Source organism: Dermacentor silvarum, chromosome 4 (genome assembly GCF_013339745.2).
Source record: "Dermacentor silvarum isolate Dsil-2018 chromosome 4, BIME_Dsil_1.4, whole genome shotgun sequence".
NCBI classification, from domain to species: domain Eukaryota; kingdom Metazoa; phylum Arthropoda; class Arachnida; order Ixodida; family Ixodidae; genus Dermacentor; species Dermacentor silvarum.
Genome location: NC_051157.2, coordinates 164922566 through 164947529, shown reverse-complemented (window position 1 = coordinate 164947529; position 24964 = coordinate 164922566). Strand labels below are relative to the sequence as shown.

The window sequence follows — 24964 nt, the reverse complement described above, 5'->3', positions numbered from 1 at the left end:
CACTCGGTGCGGCTGCTGTTGCTCAAAGGCCGCTGGGTCTTCGATAGAGCAGTAGGGTGCTCCGCTGACTCAATAGACTATTGACTCGGCGGTCTTCGAAACCGCCCGCGTAGCAGCTCGAACTTGACCTTTCAGTCAACGGACTATCGGCTGGAAGGCCTTCCAAACGCCCGTGTGACACGGGTATTACTGTTGGCTGTAAAAGCATTGTGTCTTAAAACCTCCATGGCTCATTGGCAAATCATCTTTAGTAATTATTTGAGACAGGTAAATGTAGAGTTTAAATAATTCCTTTTGGGATCCTCAACTTTCGTTTATTGAGGGCCTTGCCAGTGGCCTGATTATAAGCACCTTGACAGGCTTTGCCGCAAAACACCAGGACGCGTTCAAGAGGTCATTGATAGGGCTGAACCCTACCTCTACGAAAAGGCTATATCCTGCTCTCCGAATAAATCGGAATTTCTCGTCTTGCGCCAAAGAACGCGAGCAAGACCATCTCAAGCAACGACCGATCCCGAAGCCACGATGAACGGAGCGATCATCAAGATCCTGCCCACTCTCCACACCCTTGAACTCATCCTACAGAGACACGTAACCGACCTGTTAGGCTTCTAAAAACGTCAAGAGGCTATCTCGCAAGCCATGCACTTCGTGAAGACAGTGGCCAACCGAGGACACGGCCTCAAGAAACACGACACGCTCCGCCACACGATCACATTCGTCATCAGCCACGTAACGTACGGCGCCTAACCTCGGCTTACGCGAAACACGCAATCTCGCCTCCAGCCTCCCTCCCCTCTCCCCCCCCTCTCCCTACGTACACCGAGAAACCCTTCCAATTTGGCGTACAGGCTGTCCATCCAATAAAGCTCAAGCCAACAAAGTTCAGCCCACATCTTGATTTGAGTTTTGGCAGTTTCCGTTTTCGTTAAAAGTGCAGGTGTGGCACATATGATACATCTATGCATTTAACTGCACACCTAAAGGCTACAAAAAATTGGGTTATCATAAGTATGTTTTGCTAAGCGTGGTAAGCATATTTATGCTACTTACCCTGTAAGTAGGAAAACAATGTCGGCTTTTTGAAAATATGGTTGCTTATTGACGTAGTCTTTCAACTTGTATCTGGTTTCTTCATTAAGAATATTGCTTGTAGCCTCATAACCTTTTACACGAACCATATAGGGCTCCTCTTGCACCTGAAAAAAAGAAAGCATTCAAGGGGACAGCGCTTATTTTTGGCTCGAATACGTTCTCGCTTCCTGAAGAAGATGAACCATCGTAGTATATGCGGCACACGATGGCTGCTAAATCATAAAGCTGATGTTCTGTTCGTCACTTGCCGATGGAGTAGGCTTTTTATATTTCGTTGCCGGGTAATTAGTTTTCCGGAAGTGGTTATTTTATATGCGATTACTATAAAATTGGAATGTGCCCAGCTTTATCCGATCTTTTGTTTCAATACATCCGGCTCCATTATTTCAATTAGAGAGTTAGCTAATTTTAGTTGCTTATGATGTATCGCTAGCATCGATTGCTGAAAGCACACTCGGACGCTTTGTGATAATGCAGATTTGAGAGACGTGCGACTGCCTTCGTAACAGCTTTCCTGAAGTTGGTAGAGGAGCAAGAGGAAACTCTTTTCTCTAACGGATAAATGCGACTTAACTCGTGCACGCGTTGACGTGGTAGTATATGTTTACTTCTCGATGTCGCGAAGTTCATAATACGTTAGAGAGAGAGAGAGCGTTTCATTCGCAAAAAAAAAGGCAAGCCTGCTGACCACAGCGTAACTATCCAGCGCGCGGTAGACACCCCAACATCGGTCAGCATCGTCGGCGAGGAGAAGGGACGTACATTACGTCTATCGATTTGCATGTCTAAACATATTTACATGGAAGGATTGATCACTACGAACTTGTGGAGGTAGCCAAAAGTAGAGCTACTGAAACAACCATTTATTGGAGCCGGCCAGCCCAGATAGCGATGAAACCTGGATAAAGCAGGTGAATCCGGGTGCTCAGGTCCGACGCGCTGCACACGAAGGAAATGTGCACCAATAAATCTGTTTTATTGTTCTTATAATTCCTCTCCTAACACTCATAAGAAAGGTATTTTAGTAAAATAATGCACCTATATCAAAATATGTTTTGCTGGAATTATGGCCTTCGCACCAATGGGTGTTTTGCCCGATTTTCACCTTACATTTCCATTTTTTTAAACATTATCTGCTTTATTCTTATTCTCTTAGCCGTTTGGATGGCAGCCAGTGGCGCTGGAGTCGCGTCGAAAAAATCTCAAAATATTCGCGGGAAGTTTAAAAAAAACGGAAGAAGAAGAGCCTCGTTGCACCCCGCCTGGATTCCAACTGCGGACCTACAGACTGCGTATCGGAAATCTTAGCTCTCAGCGAGTTCATTTTTGTCTCTATTTATTGGATTTTTAAGCAGCAGTTTAATAATAAAATTAGGATAACGGACAAACTACAAATGTCATGTCGAGCATATAAAATCTCTTACATTCCGCCTGCATTTAGAGCGTTTCTCTCTAAATTGGAACAACGCTGCTATCTTTGGAATAAAAGGAATGGAATAAAAATGCTGGAAAAGAGAAACGATCCTTTTAAAAGGATTCCCAATCTCCGTGATTGGGAATCAATTGAAAGCGCAGAAACAAGACAAATGCATTATACCGCAATGAGAAGTGAAAATATCTAACTGCTTTGAACTTTGCGGTAGCCTGAAGAGTAACGCAATGTGGAAAAGCTAAATACAATACAAAACCGTGGTCGATGAAGCGTACAAATGACAGATATTGCCTTAAACAACCAAGTGATATCTGGTATTGAACAAGCCGCAAGCCGCAAGACTAAATACTTTCTTAATAAACAGCTATCACTTAGCTGAAATGTTGGGTAACATAAAAAAAGGCCTACGGTTTATTCTTAGAAACTCGTGAAACTGAGTTCTGCAATGAATTTTTTGTCACCTGGTAACAGTTATGCATGCGACTTGTTACTGAAATAGCATCGAACTAATGCGAAGGTTACTATGCTGTAGTTATTGACACAAGCTGCCTACAGATCACGCGCGCCAGCTATTTCCTGCACCCTTCCAGTTGCTTACGGCTACGTGCGAAATAGAGCAGTAGTGAAGCGGGCAACATGTGCTCACAAGGCACGTGCGATGAAAGCAATGTGCCATCGGCATGTGACACGTGGAATTAAGAGGTGTGGAAGTTTTGGATAAAGATTGTGTGTGCTGGGGCCAGATGCCAGCCAGAATTTTGGACATAGTGCAGACACATTTCTGCTAGTCGTCTCTTCAAAGTTTGCCCACGATTGCCCATCAGAAGGACTATTAGGAGAGATCATAAACTTCGCACGCATCAGTACGAAATATTACTGGCCAAAGTTATTGAATTCTGTGCAACACTCTCTGAGAACATTCCGGAATTCCCAGACATAAAACACCACCACTGAAGCAGCTAGCAGGTCTCCTTCAACCCATACAGCCACCGGAAGCTTCATTAGCACAAATGGAGATCGGTCTGATTTGACCTCCGTGCTTCCTCGTTGTCCGAAAAGTGATGTATCGTATTTGCAACTGACTACCAACTTGATATGCTGAGACAGTGTCTGTTGTAGTGGGAACAGCCGTGAAGTAGCTGGATTTTTTGTCACTAACATAGTGCTACGGCTTGGAGCTCCTAATGTTCTCATCATGAACAGTGGAATCATATTTACTGCATATTTGACACACTATATTTTGAATTTGACGCACACTATTCAGAGAAAAAGCACTGCATATCATCCGCATGACTTAACAGAACGCAGACCCATATGTTGTCGATATACGTGGACATCGAGTACCAACATGGGACAGGATACTACCGCACGCAACGTCCGCGTTTAATACCGCAATACAAGGGCATGATTCAAATGACACTTTTCCAACTTGTTTTTGACCAGACCGTCACCACATCTGTATATGCAATGCTGCCAGTAGAAGAGAGCTCTAAAAATGACCATGATATCAGCGACTTGCACTAAGCTGAAGAGGCACAACAGCTGGCGTGACACCGCATTGAGCAGCAACTGCAAACCGACTCAGATTGATACAACTTGCGACGAAGAGACGTCTAGTACGCTCCTGCAGACAGAGTATAGGTATGAACACGCGTAAGGATGCCCGGCCTATCCGAAAAGCTTCTTCGTCTTTATTTTGGCCCGTACAGCATAATTTGCCGACTTAGCCCCTTGAACTACGAAGTTGTTCCAGAAGGTGAAGTAACCTCATCACGACGGTGGCGTCGCACAGATATCGTTCATGTCATCCGAATGAAACCTTACTACGACAGGCAATAACTGCTTTCACCAAAAAGCATTATAAAGGGTGGCCTGGAAGCCACCGTCTTGTTTATGAGCATCGGCATGATGCACTGTTGGAAGGGGGACATTGACACAAGCTGCCTTCAAATCACGGGTGCCAGCCGTTTCCTGTACCGTTCCAGATTGTTTACCGTTACGTGCGAAAGCCAGCAGCAGTGAAGCGGGCAACAACACGTAGTCACAAGACAGGTGCGATCTGAGTAACATGAAATCAGCACGACACACACGGAAAATAAGAGGCATGTAACTCCTGGAAAAAGACTGCGTTGGAGTAAAATTCTCACTTAGCTGTTTGCCTGGCACAACACCCCCCGACGTAAAACTATAAAGGTAATATTTCTCACATGTGTGTTACAGTATTATTCTCCAACAACTAACACCGTATATAACTAGTCCTTTAAATTGTTTTGGTTTGAAACTCATGCAAGTATCCAACGTGACACCACTTTTACAAGGGGGAGACAAAGATAACAAATTACCACACTGTCTCTATGACACCGATATATTCAAAGGCCTTAGAAAAAGTTTACATTCCCGAAACAAAACTTGTAAACAAATTATCTCGCATTTGCGCATATCAGTTTCGCTTCCGCAGAGTTAAATTCAAAGCGCCGGTACTTATAATGCAAGGGGAGCGAATTCTGGTAGCATTTGAACAAAGAAAGACTATTTGCAGGTGTGTACCTAGATTTTTTCGAAGACCTTTGGCAGCGTAGTCTATTTAATACTGTTGATGAATCTTTGTATATAAGAGAAATATTGCCTCATATTTAAAACATACATACATAATGTCATACTTAAACCTTCGATGTAAGGAATTTGTGCAGAAAATATCATTGTCTTCACTTCAAAGCATACAGGCCGTAATACTTACATTGTAGCAGTTTCATTGCCTCGCTCTTTAGTGTCTAAGGTAATAATATTTCAACTTGTAATTCCTCATGCGAATTAAATAATATATAATGATGGCACAACACTATTACTTCCTAACGATTATTCTCATTGGTTCAGTCTATTTATGAAGCAGCACTTGACCAACTGTACATATGAAACAGAATAAATTTCTAAGAAATTACCTGCAGCAAAGCAAACATATTCTTTTTCAGCTTAGACAATCAGTCTGCATGTTTACTACAACATTTACAGTTGGTTCATATCATGTCATATTATGGAAATCATGTCTCGTTTAGGGTCTCTTCAATAAAGGACAACCTACTATTAAATATGGCCACCGTTGCGGACTAGAATATTGAAATCTATAGTCAAGATACGGTGCAGTATGTTTCTGCTTTTTCTGAAGAAGAAACACAAGTTAAAATTTGACCATGGGGACAACTGGCGCAGCGCTCGGAAGAACCAAGCCAGGCGGTAAGCCATTGCAATGTAAAGGCGCCACTACACAGGCTGCCGCCTAGGAAATCATCGCTTCTGCTACGATGCTATGCGTAGTGTGAAGAAATAACAGCCCTAACCTTTCAACTGGTTACAAACTATGGCGCACAACGCCTCAAGCAAACACTCCACGATGTGCGTTTTGCGTACTTCGTAGACAAACGCAAGCGAAAGACCCAGCTTACGTTGAAGATTAAAAAACCCGTCTCGTATTAAACCAAGCGCGGAACAACCTAAACATTTGCCATCAACATAACCGCTAATTATTGTCAACCAAAGGAACCACTACAGAAGCTTCGCTTACACTTATTCCGCATTGCTTGGCATCCACGTTTATTTATTTAATTATTTATTTATTTCTTACTGCGGACCCCTGAGCTATTTCAAATTGCAAGCGCGTGTGAACGCCACGGTCTCGTAAGGACAAGCCTGGTGGAGGCTTAAGCGACGGTTTACATTTAATCTCGCGGCTATGTAGACTGCCTGATTCTGCCGCAAAAGAAGCGCCAAAGCACGAAGAGGTTCTCGCAGAAAGGAAGGTGAAAGAAGGAAGAGTCAGTATTTCGTTGCTAGGAGACACCTGGCTAGGCGGTGCATGCGCAAAGCATGACTCATGCGGAACTCGCTGCATGGTCATGGGTTGGCGAAGCCTGGTCCCGTGCCTGGTGCGTCTAGTACTTAGCGGTAAGGGCCTCTGTGCGCTTTATACGGTTGAGACTAACAAAAATCGGGGCCCTCAGTTTCCCTTCGTCGTCTTCACACTACTTTATGCAATTAAATATCGCGCACAAACGCGGCTTTTGCTATACAAAATGACAAAATGCCTCTCGCTAAAGATTCAGGCACAAAATATTCAGCGTTCTACACACAACAAGAAACTACAAAAAAAACCTACTCCTTTGCAACAGGCAAGTTTTATGTTCAATAAAAGTTGCAAGGTGTTTTCTCTAACAACCTAAAGGCCACCGTATTCAGAGAAAATTTTATGTTTGAAGTGTAGAAATTTGTAGTCTGTTTTCTTCCCTCTCCGTTTATAGACACAATTGTTGTTTTAGGTGTATTAGTATTACATATAACAAAACAGCAAGTCTGTAAATCTTTTGTTTCCGTGTGTTTATTATTAAAATATGACGTGTGAACCTACTTAGTATGACACTCTTGTCCTAGGAAGTTACATTACACTCTGCTATAAACATTAATTACGGTGAACTCCGCTTTGTGATGTACTACAGTTAAAGAAATGGGATACTGATGGCCCCCATCAGGTGTTCTCCCTTAACTCGTGTACTTTTCCAGAGCTATATCTATGAGAAATCAATCACATAATTTCAAAATGCGTGACTAAATGTTTAGACATCGGGCTACCACCTGTAGTTTCTAGGCTTCCGAAGGCAGCAAATACTGCTATCTAAATAACGATTGCATTTAAAATGATAGCAGAATGGAGTGGACCATCCTAGAGAGCTGCTCAGGAAGATTCCGCGAACTTATAGTTGCACCTCACTGGCAGGATACGCCTAAACTATAAATTGAGGCAACACTACTAAGGTGCAACAATTAGGCGAATTGGGCAATGTTTTGCCTTGAATTACGCGTAACACACACACACACGGGTAGATTAAAGTATTGGCAATAGCGTCCATGGATCACACCATTTGCATGGTTGTCGGCAATTTGAGAAAGCCACTGAGGCTCCAGTGAATATATTAGGAGATTTATACTAGCAGCTCTGCTTATACTACAGATTGTCTGTCCATAATACTTCGTGAATTTCAAGTTACCTATGCTGGAAAGGTTCATCTGTGTGCCCCAAAGTAAGCATTGCTAGACAATTAATTGAAAATGTTTCGTACTTGCTTCTATGCTTTATGAGAACTAAAGCTATCGCCACTACACATTTCAATCACATGCACATGCAGTCCATTTTATTATATATATAAACGAAATGAAATAAATTAGCATTACCGATTTAGTAACGGTGACACCAACAATCACCAGCTGAACCCTTGGCTGAATGATGCTTCGATACCGTAAATTGGCCTGTTTGAAAGAAAGAAAGCTTTTATTGTCAGAAGCTGTAAAAGCTGTAAAAGTATTGCAAAAAGCGTGGCCAACTTTTTTAGACATTTGGTTGCCGCACACACTAATATTTCTAATGTACAGACTCTTAATGTGAAAAGTTGTTGTGGAATCGTAAGATATTATCTGATGAAGAATGTGGATAAACCCTGCCCTGAAAGGATTTCGCAGTTTTAGGCTTGCGGCTCCCTGGTGAATAATGTATTCTTCTTTCTGGGGTTTAACGTGCCAAAACCAGCTCTGATTATGAGGCACACCGTAGTGGAGGGCTCCGGATTAATTTTGACCACCTGGGGAATACTGCACTACAACGTGCACTCTCCACCACTTCTAAAGGCGTTTATTTGGCACCAGCCTTTTGGACCGACGGTTAGCTTCAAGGCCCGAGCTCTCAGCACGAGCGGCGTTTCTCGAGGAGAGCGGAGGAGGGATCGACCCACTAGAAAGGGCTGGAGAGCATGACCCACTATGGCGTTCGTATCTTCGCTACAATCACCTCCCGGGAGCGAAGAGGGAGCCATAGGGTGACCTAACAGCTGGTCACTATGAGTGGGTCAGAGTAGGGCTTGAGGCGCTCGACGCTGACAATGTTGCGTCCATGACGGCGCATGTCCATAGAAGGTTCAACTGGTTCGATCACGTAGTTGACGGGAGATGCACGTTCGACAATACGGTAGGGGCCTTGATACTTGGGCACTAGTTTGGATGAGAGACCAGGTGTAGCGGAAGGAACCGAGAGCCACACAACCGCTCCAGGAAGGAAGGTGGGTGCGGAAGTGGTGTCACCGCGTGTGCTCTTCTGGCGCTTCTGGTCACTGGATGCAAAGACCCGTGCGAGATCGCGGCGCTGTTCAGCATGTCTTGCCGTGTCGGAAATGGGCGCACATTCAGATGCATCCGAACGGTACGGTAGAATTGTGTCGATGGTGTGCGACATGTGCCGACCATACAGCAAGAAAAAAGGTGAAAAGCCAGTGGTGCTCTGAGTAGCAGTGTTATAGGCGTAAGTGACGAAGGGCAGAATGACGTCCCAATTAGTATGGTCGGAGGTGACGTACATAGCAAGCATGTCCCCGAGGGTACGGTTGAAGCGTTCTGCTAGGCCATTGGTTTGGGGGTGGTACGCCGCAGATGTACAATGAACAACGTGGCACTCCTTGAGATTGGCTTCAACTACTCCGGACATGAAGACATGTCCGCGATCACTGAGCAGTTCCTGGGGTGGCCCATGTCGCAGGATGAATCGTCGAAGCAAGAAGGAGGCAACATCGCGCGCTGTAGCTGCCGGTAAGGCGGCAGTTTCGGCGTATCGCGTCAGGTGGTCGACTGTCACAATGGCCCAGCGATTTTCAGCCGACGTCAGGGAAAGGGGCCCATACAAATCGATGCCGACGCGTCCAAACGGCCGGGTAGGGCAAGATAAAGGTTGAAGACCGGCTGGCGAGAGGCGGGGCGAATATTTCCGGCGCTGGCAATCGGGACAAGAGCGAACGAACTTAAGAACGTGGCTGTACATCCTGCGCCAGTAATACCGCTGTTGAAGACGCTGATAAGTCTTGAAAACGCCGGAAAGCGCACACTGTGGATCAGCGTGGAAAGCTGCACATACTTCGGAACGCAGACTGCGGGGTACCACTAACAACCACTGGTGTCCGTCGGGGTTATAATTGCGTTGGTGAAGCAGGTTGTTGCGAATGGCAAAGTGATGTGCTTGTCGACGCAACGTACGAGTGCTTGGTTGTACCGACGAACCAGAAAGCAAGTCTAGAAGGGAAGCAATCCAATGGTCCTTGCTCTGCTCAGAAGCGATGGTGTTAAGGTCGAGCGAAGAAATAATAAACTCGGATAGGGAGAGCAGGTATTGTCAGGCAAGGGAGAGCGCGAGAGGGCGTCGGCGTCAAAATACTGGCGTCCGTTGCGGTACAGCACGTGGATATCGTAGTCCTGCAAGCGAAGTGCCCATCGAACACGACGGCCTCAAAGGTCCTCCAAGGACGACAGCCAACATAGTGCATGGTGGTCCATGAATACGTCAAATGGACGGCCATATAAATAAGGCCGGAACTTAGTCAGAGACCAGATGATGGCTAAGCATTCTTTTTCTGTCACAGTGTAAATTTTCTCAGCTTTCGTAAGCCTGCGACTTGCATAGGCGACGACATATTCAGGAAAGCCTTGTTTGCGTTGGGCAAGAACAGCGCCGAGGCCAACGCCACTGGCATCTGTATGCACCTGAGTAGGAGCTGTCGGATCGTAGTGGCGCAACATTGGCGGAGGCGTAAGCAGATGACGAAGCTTCGGGGAGGCCTCGTCGCACAGGGACGACCACGAAGTGAGGGGCCCGTTGCGTGTGAGCAGTTTCGTCAGGGGTGAGATGATGGCGGCGAAATTGCGAATAAAGCGTCTGAAGTAAGAACACCGACCTATGAAACTGCGCAATTCTTTGACGGATGTTGGCTTAAGGAATTCGGCGACGGCCCGAAGCTTGGATGGATCGGGGAGTATCCCATCCGTGGATACGTCGTAACCGAGGATTGTCAGCTGCCGAGCTGCAAATCGGCACTTCTTTAGGTTTAGTTGTAGGCCTGCCTTTGTTAAGAACGCCAAAACACACCGTAGGCGTTGAAGGTGCGTTGTGACGTGCTTAACAAATGCAGGCCTACAACTAAATCTAAAGAAGTGCCGATTTGCAGCTCGGCAGCTGAAGTCCGGCGGAAAAACAACAACGTCGTCAAGGTAGCACAAGCATGTGTGCCGCTTCAAGCCGTGCAGAACGGTGTCCATCATGTGCTCAAAAGTTCAGGGCGCCTTACACAGTCCAAAAAGCATTACGTTAAATTCGTATAAGCCGTCCGGTGTTACAAAAGCTGTCTTTCGCCGATCGGCGTCAGCATGGATAAAAGCTGCAGTGAGGCAGCTTGAGGTGCCCTTAGCCCCCGTGTTACATGGTGGCAGTGAGTCGCGCAATGAACCATATGCAGAAACGTTACATATAAATTGGAAAGTACAATAAATAACCAATTCAAGATAATTTTCAATAGGGGTACGAGGAAATTGGACAATGGCAAGTACAAACAATGCAGATAGTACACACCTCCACATTACATACACTAGGCAATAGGTAAATAAAAGTGAAAATTACGTACACTTGACGGTGCATAATTAAAGGTGCAAAGAAATAGTGCTAAAATTATACTGGAATAATTAGGAGAAGGAATATGATGAGCAAAAATTATGTCATTGCAAACATGTAACAATGCGCATATGTTTATACAGGTGATAAAGAAATTATGCTAATTAATTAATTGGGAAAAGGTTCGGATAAGTGACAACAGTTCGGGCCGTGTTATGTTAATGATGTCAATGCCAGCGTCATGAAATGAATTAAGCAGTCTGGGTAATTTATTTTTCGTCATTTGCAAGCCATAGTTGGTTCTTGAAGGGGGTATAGACCAATATTCTCCATGACGGGTAATATAGGTAGCTGTATTTTTTTGCAGACAAGCAATTTCATTAGCAGATATAAGATGAAAATCTTTCTGCGCCTTGTAGACTGTCAATGGCGTCGTCTACGCGCGGGAGAGGGTAGACGTCCTTGTGTGTGATCTTGTTGAGGCACCGGCAGTCGACACAGAGCCGCACAGAACCATCTTTCTTCTTAACGAGGACCACAGGGGATGCCCATGGACGTGTTGGAAGGTCGTATCACCTCGCGGCGAAGCATGTCGTCGACTTGTCCGTTGATTACGCGACGCTCTGCACGAGACACACGATACGGGCGTTGTCACAATGGCGGTTGCGAGCCAGTGTCGATGCGGTGAGTCACAGTTGATCTCCGGCCTAGGGAAGATTGTCCTGACATCCAAAGAAGAACGAAATTCTTCTAAGAGGCACACAAGTTGAGATTGCTGGACCGGCGTAAGGTCATCGGCAATAGAAGAACCAAACACATCACTGGACGGTCCCTCACAGGCAGAAATAGCAGTGAGCGCACTAGAACTAGCGCAGTAATTTTCATCGGGCACGTCCATAACTTTCACATCTTCAATCACTTCGACATTGTCTAGGCATTCCCTTCGGAGCAGCATGACAGGGTATGGGAACGGGTTTTAAACGAAAATGGTGCTGTAGCCCTGCTTGATGTCCACTGTCGCAAAAGGTAGCAGCAAGCCTGTCCGAGTAAGGAAGCGGTCAGATGGAGACAGCAGCGTAACAGCGTCTGAGATTGCGCTGCAGCACATGGGGACGAGTGTTGACGCGCTCGGAGGAACGTGGGTGTCGTCTTGGACAAATAATTCCTCGACAGGGAAGTATTGTCGGTGATCGGCAAATCTAACAGCGGCGAGAGTTGCATCTCGGCCCGTGCGCAATGGATAACGGCATTGTGGCGCGAGAGGAAATCCCAGCCGAGGATAACGTCGTCAGAACCCGAGGTGAGGACGATTGATTCTATGGCATACAGAACGTCGCCAATAACAACACGAGCAGTGCAAGCCGCTAAGGGGTGGACATGCTGAGCACTGGCTACGCGGAGGGACAGTCCAGAAAGGGGCATCGTGACTTTCCGAAGTAGGCGGCAAAGCTTGCGTCCATAACACATACGGCGGCTCCTGTGGCCACGAGTGCAGATGCGCCAACACCGTCAAGAAACACTTCGATCACATTTGAAGGACTGCATTGAGGAGTTTCACGTTTCGACGGCGCCGCAGACCTTGCCTCTTGGACTGCGACGATTAGTTTTCCTCGTCTGAGTTACGGGACGGGGTCGCATCGGCGACACTGAGCGACGGCGTGAAGACGGTGAACAGTGGGTAGTTGGCGTTAGGCGCAAAGTTGGTGACATAGCCGAATGAAGGTCGTAATCAGGGGCGGATCCAGGTTTTTAGGGGCGAAGCTCCTTAGGGTGTGGGTCTGTCCCTCCTCTGTAGTATGTAGTAGTAGTAGTAGTCGTCGTCGTCGTAGTAGGTAGCCACGTCTACTTTTATGAGAAAAAAAATTCCGAAAGTTGTGTCCGTAGCGCGGAATCGAACCAGGGACCCTTCGCTTCCGAACGCGCGGCGCTAACCACTACGCCACGAAGCGCACATGGACACACGCACCACGATGACAATAAATTACCCAACATTAACGAAAGACTGCGCGTTTCTAACGCGTTTGTGCTAGCGCGTTACGGCCCGTGTAAGAAGCTGGTGTAAGACGCTGTGGCCTCTCCGCCTTACCCCCGTATTCATAAACGCTCCTCGACGTGAACTTGACTTGCCACCGCCTTGGGCAGCGCGTTCGAAACGCGTTGAAGGCGGTGGCAAGTCAAGTTCAAGTCGAGGAGCGTTTATGAATACGGGGGTTATACTCTCTCAGCAGTCATGTGATGGCGTCGGCAAACGCGGTGCACGTTCCGGCATGTGTAAACGGCTGCGTAAGACGCTGTGGCCTCTCCCCCTTACTAGAAAGTACTGCACGTTTCTAACGCGTTTGTGCTAGCGTCCCCTTAAGCGGGAGATGGTGCAATTATAATGAAGGGGAGCTGTTATAAAATAGGAATGACGTCACATATGGCTCGTGTCATTGGTGGAAGTCAATCGTTCGATTTAGTGCGGCGAGACTGGGCGAATTGCACGGAAGATTCACTGTTTACCGATGATTCCCTCCGGAGCTTCGCCCACTCATCATCAGTCACTTCGTGGATATGCGGTGTTTTTTTTTTTCTGCGGGGGGGGGGGGGGGGGGGGGGTCAGCTTCTGTCAATGATGGTGATGATGATGATAGTAGCTTTTCTCATTTACCGAAATTCACCGCTTCTGCTCACGATAAACCCGCGTTTTATACGGCTAGAGCAACACCTGTAGCCCGCCGTGGTGGCTCAGTCAACTCAGGCGTTGCGCTCCTGAGCACGAAATCGCGGGATAGAATCCCGGCCGCGGCGGCCGCATTTCTACGGAGGCGAAATGCAAAAGCGCCCGTGTGCTTGCGTTGTAATGCACGTTAAAGAACCCCAGGTGGTCAAATTTATTCCGGAGCCTTCCACTATGGCGTGCCTCATAATCAGAACTGGTTTTTGCACGCAAAACCCCAGAAAGAGGAAGAAGCCCTATAGCGAATCCAGGTATCGGTTTCTCCGAGCTAATAGGAAAAGGAAGTTACCCAATGCCGCCATGTGCTTGGCGGCTGTGCCTGATAATACAGGGTGTTAAAAACTTAGCTTTATGGTTTTCTTAAAATTAGGCACTGGGAGGCACGTGAAGACCACCTGTGCAAATAAGTTATGTGGCCAGGGAGGCACAAAGTGAGATGAAAATTATCGCTGTGAGCAGCCGAATTAACTAAAATTGAACAATTGTTTTTTTGTCGACTGCAGTGTGTGGGTATGTTTGTATTGAAAACTTAGAGGCAGTCTTGTTTCTACACAGTATCAGTCGGAAGAATTATTCTAGCGTGTTCGTGTTCCGAGATATCCGACTCCAAATTTCAGTTGTCGTACTGCGCAGAGTTATCGAGTCGACGCGAGAGCGGTTTATGCTTTGCGCCGCTGTGGAAGGGAGGCACTTTGAACATTTTTAGGGAATTGACATCTTTATGGGTGAAGTGTTCATAAGATTTGTGCATGACAACACCAAACTAAAGCGGCAGTATGAAATATTCGTTAGTATAGCTAAAAAAATTTCTGCTGTTGATGGTGCCGTTGTTCCTTTGAATTCAATAAAACCTAAAATACTTGAAAATCAGCCGTCACTTTATTTGCGTAGCCCAGGCAAGGACCATGCCCGGTCGTCTAGTCACCATTACGCACGCGCATTGCCCTGCGGCTTCTCCTCTCGCGCCATTATCTCAGCTTGGCAGCTGCCGCCATCTTTACAGGCTACGCGGTTGCGTGTTACGACAGCGGTTACGGGTTCTTCGATTTTTTTATTTCGCCAGCCGTGAGGAGAAGGGGGATAGTTATTATCTTTGGCAATGCCTCCGCCACGTTGTCACACTAAACGCCGCACCCAACAGCCGCGTCACGTCAGGGAGGAGCATTGCGCTGATCCTCACTTTCTTGCATGCGTAATCATGCGAACGACAATTAAAATTTGGAGTTCGATATCTCGGAGCATAGACACGCTAGAAGAATTCTACCAAGTGAAACTGTGTAGAAACACGACTGCATCGAAATTTTCAGTACAAACATACACACTTACTGCAGTCAATAAAAAGTTAATTATTCAATTTTAGTTAATTCGGCTGCTGACAGCGATAATTATCATCTCACTTTTTATCCCCCTGGCCACATAACTTATTTGCGCAGGTGGTCTTCACATGCCTCCCAGTGCCTAATTTTAAGAAAACCATAAAGTTTAATTTTGAACACCCGGCATATCTAGCCTGTATTGTTTCTTAAAATAAAATTTGGGATGATCTGTCGCAGGTTCGTTATAAATGCGTAAGCACGGGTCCGTCTTTGGAGTTCTGTTGGCACACCTTGATTTCCTTAAGAAGATTCTTTGTGTTCAGCTCAGACACCTTCGTTTACTTTGGAGAACTAGTATTCTCAAACAGCCCTCGACTCGAAGCTCTTACTCCAGTCCACCTTGTTGAGCACAGCGCCGCCTCTCGAGTGATAAAGACGCGACAATTCTCAAGAATTCCCGTGAATGATCATGAAGCTCAGTGACCATTTCTGTGGAGGGATGGAGGTGCTGTCTTCTCTCTTGAGTCGAGGTTTTGTGTTGACTAGAGGAACGTTCTTGAATACGGGCCGTAACGCTCCGCTCCAACGCGGCAACCACTACGCTGGTTGTTTACAATATGCGAATCACCGCGTATGGAGACTCACGACGCCACCGACAAGAAGAACGATGTGGCGTAGTAGCCGAGAGCGCGAGCCAGCGTCTTCATGTTTTGTTTCCCACGCGACAGTGGCGCACCGACGGGGGGGGGGGGTATTCGGGGGTTGTAACCCCCCCCCCTGAGGCCGACTTAGCCCCCCCCCCATTTTGTTTAACCCCTTTTCTTACGCATTTCAGTGCTGCAACTAAGATGTAAAACACGCAATCGTCTGCACACTCGCAAAAAGCGCATTTTTTTGACAATTTCCCGTGAAGAAGTTGTGGAGATGGGTTTGCACAAGGCTTACCCTACGAGCGACGGTCAGGAAAGGGCACGACGCTCCTCCACTCCGCAACGCACAAAGGCGCTACGGCAGGGTTCGTCGACTCTCCGACACGGCGCAGAGAAGGCTCCGGAGTCACATCGCCAACAAACTCGGGTTTATTCACCCAAGGTACAGCTCAGTGCTACAGTCACGGCGCTTACGGGCCAAGGCTCGCCGCAAGACCGATCGAGTACGCGCGCCCGCTGCGCTAGGGCTAACCGGGTAGCGGTCCGCCAAGCGCGATAATGAGGAGTCGCGAGAACAAAGGTCTCATGTAACCACCTCGTTGCGAGCCTGTGAGCCTCTCTCGCGGCGATGAAGCGCTCAGCGGACGAGAGCTCGGGTGGAGAGGGTGCCCGGGGGCCGCCGCGCGGGAGGCCAATCAGGGCGCGTCCCGGTGACGTGTTCTCGCGGGGCATGTCCAATCCCAGGGGGGGGGGGGGAGAAGCACGGTTTGCGCGGGAAAGTAAGTCCGGCGCGCTCGCCATGTCCGCCATGTTGCCGTTATGGCGGCGGTTCCCGGAGATTGAGCTAAGCGCCACGCGCGAGCTGGGGGGCGAGGCGCGGGAAGGCCCCTCGATCCCCACATTCCCCCCTCCTAAAGACCGAGGCCAGCCACCTAAGTGGATGACCGAGGCCAAGTGGCAAGGTTGACTCAGCCAAAGAGGGCTAAGCCAACGGGGCAAAGTCCAAGAGGGCGTCGTCGTCTTCCTCAGGACGAGGACAGGGAGAAGGGGCCACAGCAGTCCAAGAAGGTGAAGACGTCGCTTCTCTTGACACAAAGCCAGGGGTTTGCCTTGGCCACCAAAGTTGCGCACACTGGAAGGACCCCCTGCCAGGTGGAAGAGTCAGCAGCCCAGGCAGGACGGGGCAGGGCAGCACCATGGTTCAGCCAGCAACACTCGAGGTCCACCGGACTGGAGCAGCCAGGAACGCGCGAGGCGTGGCTGCCATTTTGGCGCAGCAGCCACCACAGAAGTCACTGGGCTCCCCGGAATGCACAAGAACAGCAGGCCGGGATAGCCGGCAGCCAGGCCAGCAGCGGCAGCCGGAGTGACCCTCCTCGGCCAGGGGTCAGCGCCTGATTGGGGGCCAGCCACATTTAGCGGCAGCCTAGGCAGCAGGAGGCGAGGCTGGCATGGTTTCGTGGCCCCCAGAGGCAGGAGTCATTCATGGCGGAAGGACCAGGAGCAGCAGGCCTTGAGGTCAGCAACAGGCTGGCATGGTAGGACCAGGGACAGCCGGCTTCGTGGTCAGCAAGACTGGTGGCACAGTGGAGCCAGGCGCAGGGAGCAGACTGGACGACGCAAGGTGAAGGACCGGAACGCCCCCCGGCATAGCCGGTGTGCCAAGGAAGTTGCCCGCCTGGCTGACAGCCCAAAAAGGGGCGTTTGCCAGGCAGGAGGCTTGGGCAACACATAAGAGGGTATATTAGGCCACATGGGCCTGTCACCGCTTCGATGTGCGCCCTTGCACCGTAGCTACATTTCTCCATTCACCGGCATGGTAGGGAATGAAGTCCAGCTACCTGCTAGTGGGAGAAAGCTGACTAGGCGCGTCAGAAGGCGGGTGAGTACGAGAGGGTATATTAGGCCAAAAGGGCCTGTCACCACTTCAACGTGCGCCTTCGCACCGTAGCTGTGTCTCCCCGTTCATCGGCGTGGTAGGGAATAAAGTCCGGCTACCAGCTGGTGGGAGAAAACCTGCCTAGGTGCGTTTCCGTAGGTTGTACCGGTGGCGTGGCCTGGGGCCAGCCGTATCACGGTTTGCCTGCGGTTCGTTGACCGCCTCCCCCTCTCCCCAGTCGTTGCTACGGGCAACGAAAGGTTTGAGGTCCGAGACGTGAACTGGACCGCCGACTGGTCTCCCTCGGGAGTCAGCCAGCTTGTATACCAGGGGGGGACATTTTGGTCTCCACTCGGTACGGGCCGACAGGGAGGCAGAGATGCCTTTGGCGGCGTCACTCAAGACATGGTTGCGTCTGAGGACGAGATCGCCGACACCATAGTGCACGTCCCTATGTGACCGGTCGTACTGGGCTTTTTGTCCAGCTCGCGCTTTTGCCAGGTTGGAACGGGCCAGGTCAAGGGCCGCGTCCATCCGTGAGCGCAGTTCCGCCGCGTAGCCGGAAAGGCCGGCTTTCGTGGCGCACGCCCCGCTGCCGGTCCGCAGAACGCGGTCCATGGGGTTTGGCAGCTCTCTCCCTAAGTTGAGGAAAGCGGGCATGTACCCAGTCGAACGGTTCACCGTGGACCGCAAGGAGAAGCCTATCTCGTTAAGACAGACATCCCAATCCCTATGTTGCTGGGCAAAGGCCGCGAGCAAGGGCTTGAGGTTCCGGTTAATCCGTTCTGTCGGGTTGGCCTGTGGGTGATACGTGGTTGTCTTGCGGTGCTTAATGCCAAAGGCAGCACACGCATCCACGAACATCTTGGCCGTGAAGTAGGACGCGTTGTCCGTTATCAGCTCCGCCGGAAAGCCAAAGCGGTTAAAGACCTCGGTCAACTTGTCCCAGATTGCGCGTGCCGTTAACTTCCGAAGGGGAAAAAGTTCAACCCATTTCGTGAAGTGATCTGTGACAGCCAGGAGAGAAACGTAGCCTCGCCGGCTTCTGGGAAAAGGTCCCATAATGTCACAGGCCGCGACTTGCCAGGGTAGCTGGCTGTCGATTGGCTGCATGAGCCCGGGGGGTTTGCCCGCGCGAGGCTTCACACATTGGCACACGCGGCATGAGCGGGCGTAGTGAAGAGCGTCACACTTCATGCCTGGCCAGGTAGCGGAGCGGCACAACTTATGGAAGGTCTTAAGGCCACTCGCATGTCCGGCCACCCGCGAGTCGTGGAAATAGCTCAGGGTGGCTTTCCTTAGACTGCGGGTTATCACCACCTTGAAAGACTCCTGGGGAGCCTCCTCAGATGGGATATAGCGCAGGAGAGCTTTATCGGCGTCAAGCAGATACGTATCCAACGTGCCCGCAGCAATACTAGCTGTCCGGGTACGCCCGGCGGCTTTGCCGCCCCACTCCTCTTGGGAGCTCGGCTCTTTGAGCCTGTCAAGGATTTCTATTTACAAAACGGGTCGTTCTGCTTAAGCAGATACGGATCCCACGTGCCCGCAACAATACAAGCTGCGTGGCACTCGGCGCCAACAGCAATACCAGCTGTCCGGGTGCGCCCGGCGGCTTTGCCGCCCCGCTCCTCTTGGGAGCTCGGCTCTTGGAGCCAGTGCAACGATTGCTATTTACAAAATGGATCGCTCTGCTGAGCCTTTAGCAGCTCTCGCCTGCTGAAGACAATACCCGATGAGGTAACGGGATCCACCAGGTAAACGTCCTCTCCCGGGGCTGGCAATCCGAGGATCTCTTCGCCGTCGGGGGTCGCGCCTTTCGAGCCATTGGAGACACAGGCTCCGGTCTCTACTAAGTGCATGAGGTTCGCGCATTTTGAGCCATTGGAGACTGAGGCACCGGCATCTACTTGGTGCGAATGCTCACGGGAGTGGCGGACCAAAGGATCAAACGCCGACACGGGGGCTCGCGACAAGGCGTCCGCCACCACGTTTGAACTCCCTTTCCGGTACCACACCGCCAAGGTACCACCGCGCCAAGGTACCACCGCCATGTCAACGCCCAGCGCGCGAGGCGGCCCGATGGCTCGCACAAGCGCTTAAGCCGGATTGTACGTCTCCACGGCAAACGGCACGTACGCTAACGCCAACTTCCGGAGAGCAAAAAGGACCAACGGACAGGTGGTCCGCTCAATGCTCAACCGACCCAATGCGGCCAGTAAACGGCAAAGAGAAGAGCTCGGCTGCCGCTCCGACAGGCGCATGAGGCCTCACATGACCGCCAGACGGATCGACAGCGGAGCGGGGTGACTCACGCACGTCGAAAATGTCGCTCGGATGCGCGTGAGACAAGCGGTAGGCGGAAAACGCGGCGACTTTGTCGGCTGAGCGAGGAGGCTCGCGCTCGACATTGCTTCCCAGCTGCGCTCGGGACAAGGAGAGGCCAGCGAGCAATTTGCACCAACAGCGAGGCAGGGAGGCTCAGCTGCGGCGCACGGGACACCGAACTGCGCTCGGGACAAAGGAAGGCCAGCGAGCGAGCTCGCGCCTACGGCGTAGCGGGAAGGCTGCACCGCGGCGTATTCGTCCGAGAAAGGTGCTCGGGACAAAGGTGGGCCAGCGAGCGTATGCGTGCGAGCATCTAAGCAGGGTGGCTCCGATGCGGCACATGGCGCAGTGAACGACGCTCGGGACAAAGGGAGGCCGGCGAGCGTATTCGTGCGAGCATCTAAGCAGGGTGGCTCCGATGCGGCACATGGCGCAGTGAACGACGCTCGGGACAAAGGGACGCCGGCCAGCGTATTCGTGCCGGCATCTAAGCAGGGTGGCTCCGATGCGGCACATGGCGCAGCGAACGACGCTCGGGACAAAGGGAGGCCGGCGAGCGTATTCGAGCGAGCATCTAAGCGGGGTGGCTCCGATGCGGCACGTTGGGCACAACTGAGCTCGGGACAAAGGCCAGCGAGCGGAGACAGCACGCCGGAGGGGCTAGTAGGCACCTGCTCCCCGCGCGTCTCAAACAGTTGATAAAACCCGTAACTGGCGTGGCTATATAGGACTAGCGTACACATCCGAGCTGTCGACCTCACCTAGGGCGCTCCAAGGAAGGGATCGCTCCCGGTGGCCGAAAGCAGAGGGTCGCGAAGGCGAACCTACCTCGTGCTATCGGTGTCGTTCGCTCCGAAGGACGATAAGTCCGCAGCCAGGGGGTGAGGCAGGAACGAGGGCCGTGAAGGGGCCTGCTCTGATGCCATGCCGAAACCACGTTGGGCGCCAGTTATGTGGAGATGGGTTTGCACAAGTCTTACCCTACGAGCGACGGTCAGGAAAGGGCACGACGCTCCTCCACTCCGCAACGCACAAAGGCGCTACGGCAGGGTTCGTCGACTCTCCGACACGGCGCAGAGAAGGCTCCGGAGTCAGATCGCCAACAAACACGGGTTTATTCACCCAAGGTACAGCTCAGTGCTACAGTCACGGCGCTTACGGGCCAAGGCTCGCCGCAAGACCGATCGAGTACGCGCGCCCGCTGCGCTAGGGCTAACCGGGTAGCGGTCCGCCAAGCGCGATAACGAGGAGTCGCGAGAACAAAGGTCTCATGTAACCACCTCGTTGCGAGCCTGTGAGCCTCTCTCGCGGCGATGAAGCGCTCAGCGGACGAGAGCTCGGGTGGAGAGGGTGCCCGGGGGCCGCCGCGCGGGAGGCCAATCAGGGCGCGTCCCGGTGACGTGTTCTCGCGGGGCAAGTCCAATCCCGGGGGGGGAGAAGCACGGTTTGCGCGGGAAAGTAAGTCCGGCGCGCTCGCCATGTCCGCCATGTTGCCGTTATGGCGGCGGTTCCCGGAGATTGAGCTAAGCGCCACGCGCGAGCTGGGGGGCGAGGCGCGGGAAGGCCCCTCGATCCCCACAAAGTCGAAATTAGTGCTGTTTAGATGGTATTGGCAAACTATCAACCCCCCCCCCCCCCCCCCTGGCAGAGATCCTGGGTGCGCTACTGCCACGCGACGTCATCCTTTTACACAAGGCGCGCATCTGCTCCTGTTTCTCTAACCACGCACGCCATCGTAGGCATGCGCGCTGGCGTTGGCCGCTACAAAAGTTCACGGTACAAAAGCTACAAAAGCTAACGCTACAAAATTTGTAGCGTATCAATGGTACTGTGCTCGTACTGGATATTGTCAACGTGTAACTGTGATCACAATGAGTGCTACAGTTAAAAAAAAGTTGCCTATGCGTAGTTCTTAGTTTAGCTGTTAGTTGTTACTATTTATATATGAACACTTCAGCGAGAGATCTCTTTCATTAAGTAGGTTGGTCGCGGAACCGATGACAGCCAATGAGGCAACCCATGACACGCGAATGGGGAACTAAGTTGATCAGGCGCGAAGGCGCTCGCGTGGACATCGGCGTCCTTTGGAAAAGGGACTTCGCCTCGTTCATTCGACGCCACCGACGGGACGAGTAAGGCACGGCCGGCGCCAGGAGGTCTAAGGTGTTCATGAGAACTAAGCTTTTGAGCGAGCTAGCTTTACTTCTACATGGCTGATACCACTGGTACTCGCGAAAAATAATTCTGGAGAATGCTGGCGGTCATATTTTTTTGCGACAGGGCCATCCCCTGTCAGCGAGGGGGCGACGCAGAAATCCGAGGGGGGGGGGGGTGTCAGGACATCCGGAATCCCCCCCGGATCCGCGCAGGATCGTAATATGGATTGTTGAACTGGCTGGTCGCGGATGACGTGGCGCTAGGCGGCTGAGCGTGATTACAAAAACGACCGACGTGACCGGCCTAGCCGCACGCAAAACATATCGGCCGGTTGTCGGAAGTACGCCATCGGTACACTGGGGCAGGTCCCATCCATGTAGGAGGTCGCGTTGTACAGGGCGGATGCTGGTATGATGGCATGGCGGGCTGCGGTCGGAGCCTAGCCGCAAGGTCGCCATAACGTAGAGGAACACTCGGGGAGAGTGGTTGAGTCCTCGCGACGACTTCAGCGTAGCTGAGTGATGCAGCTGTCGGGACATGTTGAGGCGTCGCGACGACATCAGCGTAGCTTAGTGAAGCGGCCGCAGGACGATGTTGATGCTGGTCTGGCAAGACCTCGGCGATTTCCTGCTCGATCACGCGACGGATCCCGGGCATAACATTCGTTGCGGGCTGTTGCACATGCGGCGGCTGAGTGAAGGTTAGCAAGGAGAGCTGGCGTGCAACTTCCTCCCGAACGAACGCTTTCACTTCTGTTAGCAGTGCGGACTGGTCGGAGATGGTGGCCAAACCAGCCTATTGTTCGTCACGTGATGAAGGGTGACGTGCAAGGAGCGCTGCCTTCGTAGCTCCTGGTAGCTTTGGCATAGAGTGACGATGTCTGTCACGGACTGAGGATTTTTCGCAAGTAGCATGTTGAACGCATCGTCTTCAATCCCTTTTATGACATTTCTTATTTTGTCGCATTCCGACATCGTCGCGTTGACTCGTTTGCACCTGTCTAGAACATCTTCAATGTAGCTGGTAAATGATTCACCCGGCTGCTCTGCACGTTCCCGCAAACGCGACTCCGCTCGCAGCTTGGGCACCGCAGGGTGACCAAACACCGCCACCAAAGAAGTTTTGAAGGAGGACCGCGTCGGAATATCGGTCTCATGGTTGCTGTACCAGAGACTGGCGACACCCGCGAGATAGAAGATAACATTGCTTAGCTTTGCAGGGTCGTCCCATTTGTTGTGACCGCTTACCCTCTCATACCTTGTCAGCCAGTCCTCCACATCGGTTGCGTCCGCGCCGCTGAAGATGGCAGGGTCCCTGTGGCGAGGCACACCAGAGCACATGACAGACTGAGGAGGCGCTTGCTGGGATGCGGAAGGTGGCACTTGCTGGGATGCGTCCTTCTGGCAGTAGTTGAGCGAAGGGTACCGGGATCGAAGCTCCAGGATTCACGCTGTAGGCAGAACCACTTGTAAAGGCGTTTATTAGGCACCCGCCTTTTGGACCGACCGTTAGTTCAAGGGCCGAGCTCTCAGCACGAGCGGCGTTTCTAGAGGAGAGCGCAGGAGAGATCGACCCACTAGAAAGGGCTGGAGAGCATCTATATATATATATATATATATATATATATGTGTGTGTGTGTGTGTATGTATATATATGTATACATAACGTCACAAATAACTGAAGAAAAAAACAATGAAGCCAAAGAAAGCCTAGAGAATTTACGTGTGCTCTTTTTTAATCGAAATGTAGAAATGATCATGAAAACGGAAAAGACAGGGAAGAAAGCGGAACTTTCTTTCAGTAGTCTCGTTTCCTTTTTAAATCTGCGTTGACGCAGTTTGGTAATAATGGCGGTTGGCAAGTTTCTCGCCCTTGCGCTTTCGTATACTTTGTATTTCTCAGAGGGATAACCGTTTTCCACTGCTCTGCCATAACGGCATCGTTCGACCTTCCCGCGATTTTCTTCAGACCCTCCAAAGCAGCCCCCTTCCTCGGTCAGAAGCTTTGCTGGCCTAATAAAAAAATACTTATGGGTGTTTCTTCGAAATGTGCCCGCGCACAGCTGCTTTTGCTTCTATTGCGCCAAAGTGATATTCGAGGCTACCTCTGCGACGTGAAAATGAATGCCGTGCTTAACAACCCCCTCTATAATACACACAGTACTTTCTTTGTGGTAAATTATTTGGTTCTACTGTTGAACTATGAACCAGATTAAAGCATGTTGCGGTATTTGGAGTACGTGACACGCCTTTTAGTTAACTGCCAGTTTGTTTACACAAAGCTGCAAGAGCCACTCGTCTTCACCAAAGCTTCCAACATATGAGAAAACAACTCGTCTCGTCCTGCAACCTGACAAACCTTGGCGTTTAGTAATTGTAATAAATAGCTCAACTGTATCACTCAGGTGTATTTTGGTGACACGCCGATTTCGAAGTCGTTTCGGCCTCAACAGCTTCACTCACGGGTACTTACACTCATGATTGTGCGCGCTGTCTTTATCGCGAGGTGCATTCTGTTCTTTTCCGTCAGCGGTTCTTTATCCTGTCATTCAAGAAATTTGTATTCCTAATCTGGCAGACACAGTAAATCTCCCGCTAGTTCTACTGCCCTAGCATAAGCATAAACATTTGATTTTTCTTTACCAAAACTCTAACCCTTTCTGGCAGCAGGCGAAAAAACTGCTCTTGTCCAAAACCTTCTAACACTACGTTGTGGTCACCGAGAGTTCCTTCTTCTCTACGCCCCTTCTTGATGTTTCTCATTACGCAAACTGGGGGTAGGATTTATTGCTGGTATTTTGGGTCCAGTACACTTCCACCTGCACGTCTCTGCCGATAATTTGTACTTCCTGAGCAGCCTTCACCTAGCCCTACCATAATGGTCTTCTCTGCATCTTTTATTGCGATTAGCTCTATTTGCCT

General features: G+C 50.4%; 1 protein-coding gene across 2 annotated transcripts in view; it reads right to left on the bottom strand.

Moving 5' to 3' along the window:
- The window catches only part of LOC119450762 (venom metalloproteinase antarease-like TtrivMP_A), a 689114-nt gene that overhangs the window by 81121 nt on the left and 583029 nt on the right, over nucleotides 1-24964 (bottom strand). For both annotated transcript variants that reach the window (XM_037714269.2, XM_049666199.1), the window contains exons 8-9: nucleotides 7748-7822; nucleotides 1054-1199 (exon numbers count right to left, since the gene is read on the bottom strand). In XM_037714269.2, the coding sequence (XP_037570197.2) occupies nucleotides 1054-1199; nucleotides 7748-7822 (221 nt within the window). The remainder of the gene's footprint in view (nucleotides 1-1053; nucleotides 1200-7747; nucleotides 7823-24964) is intronic.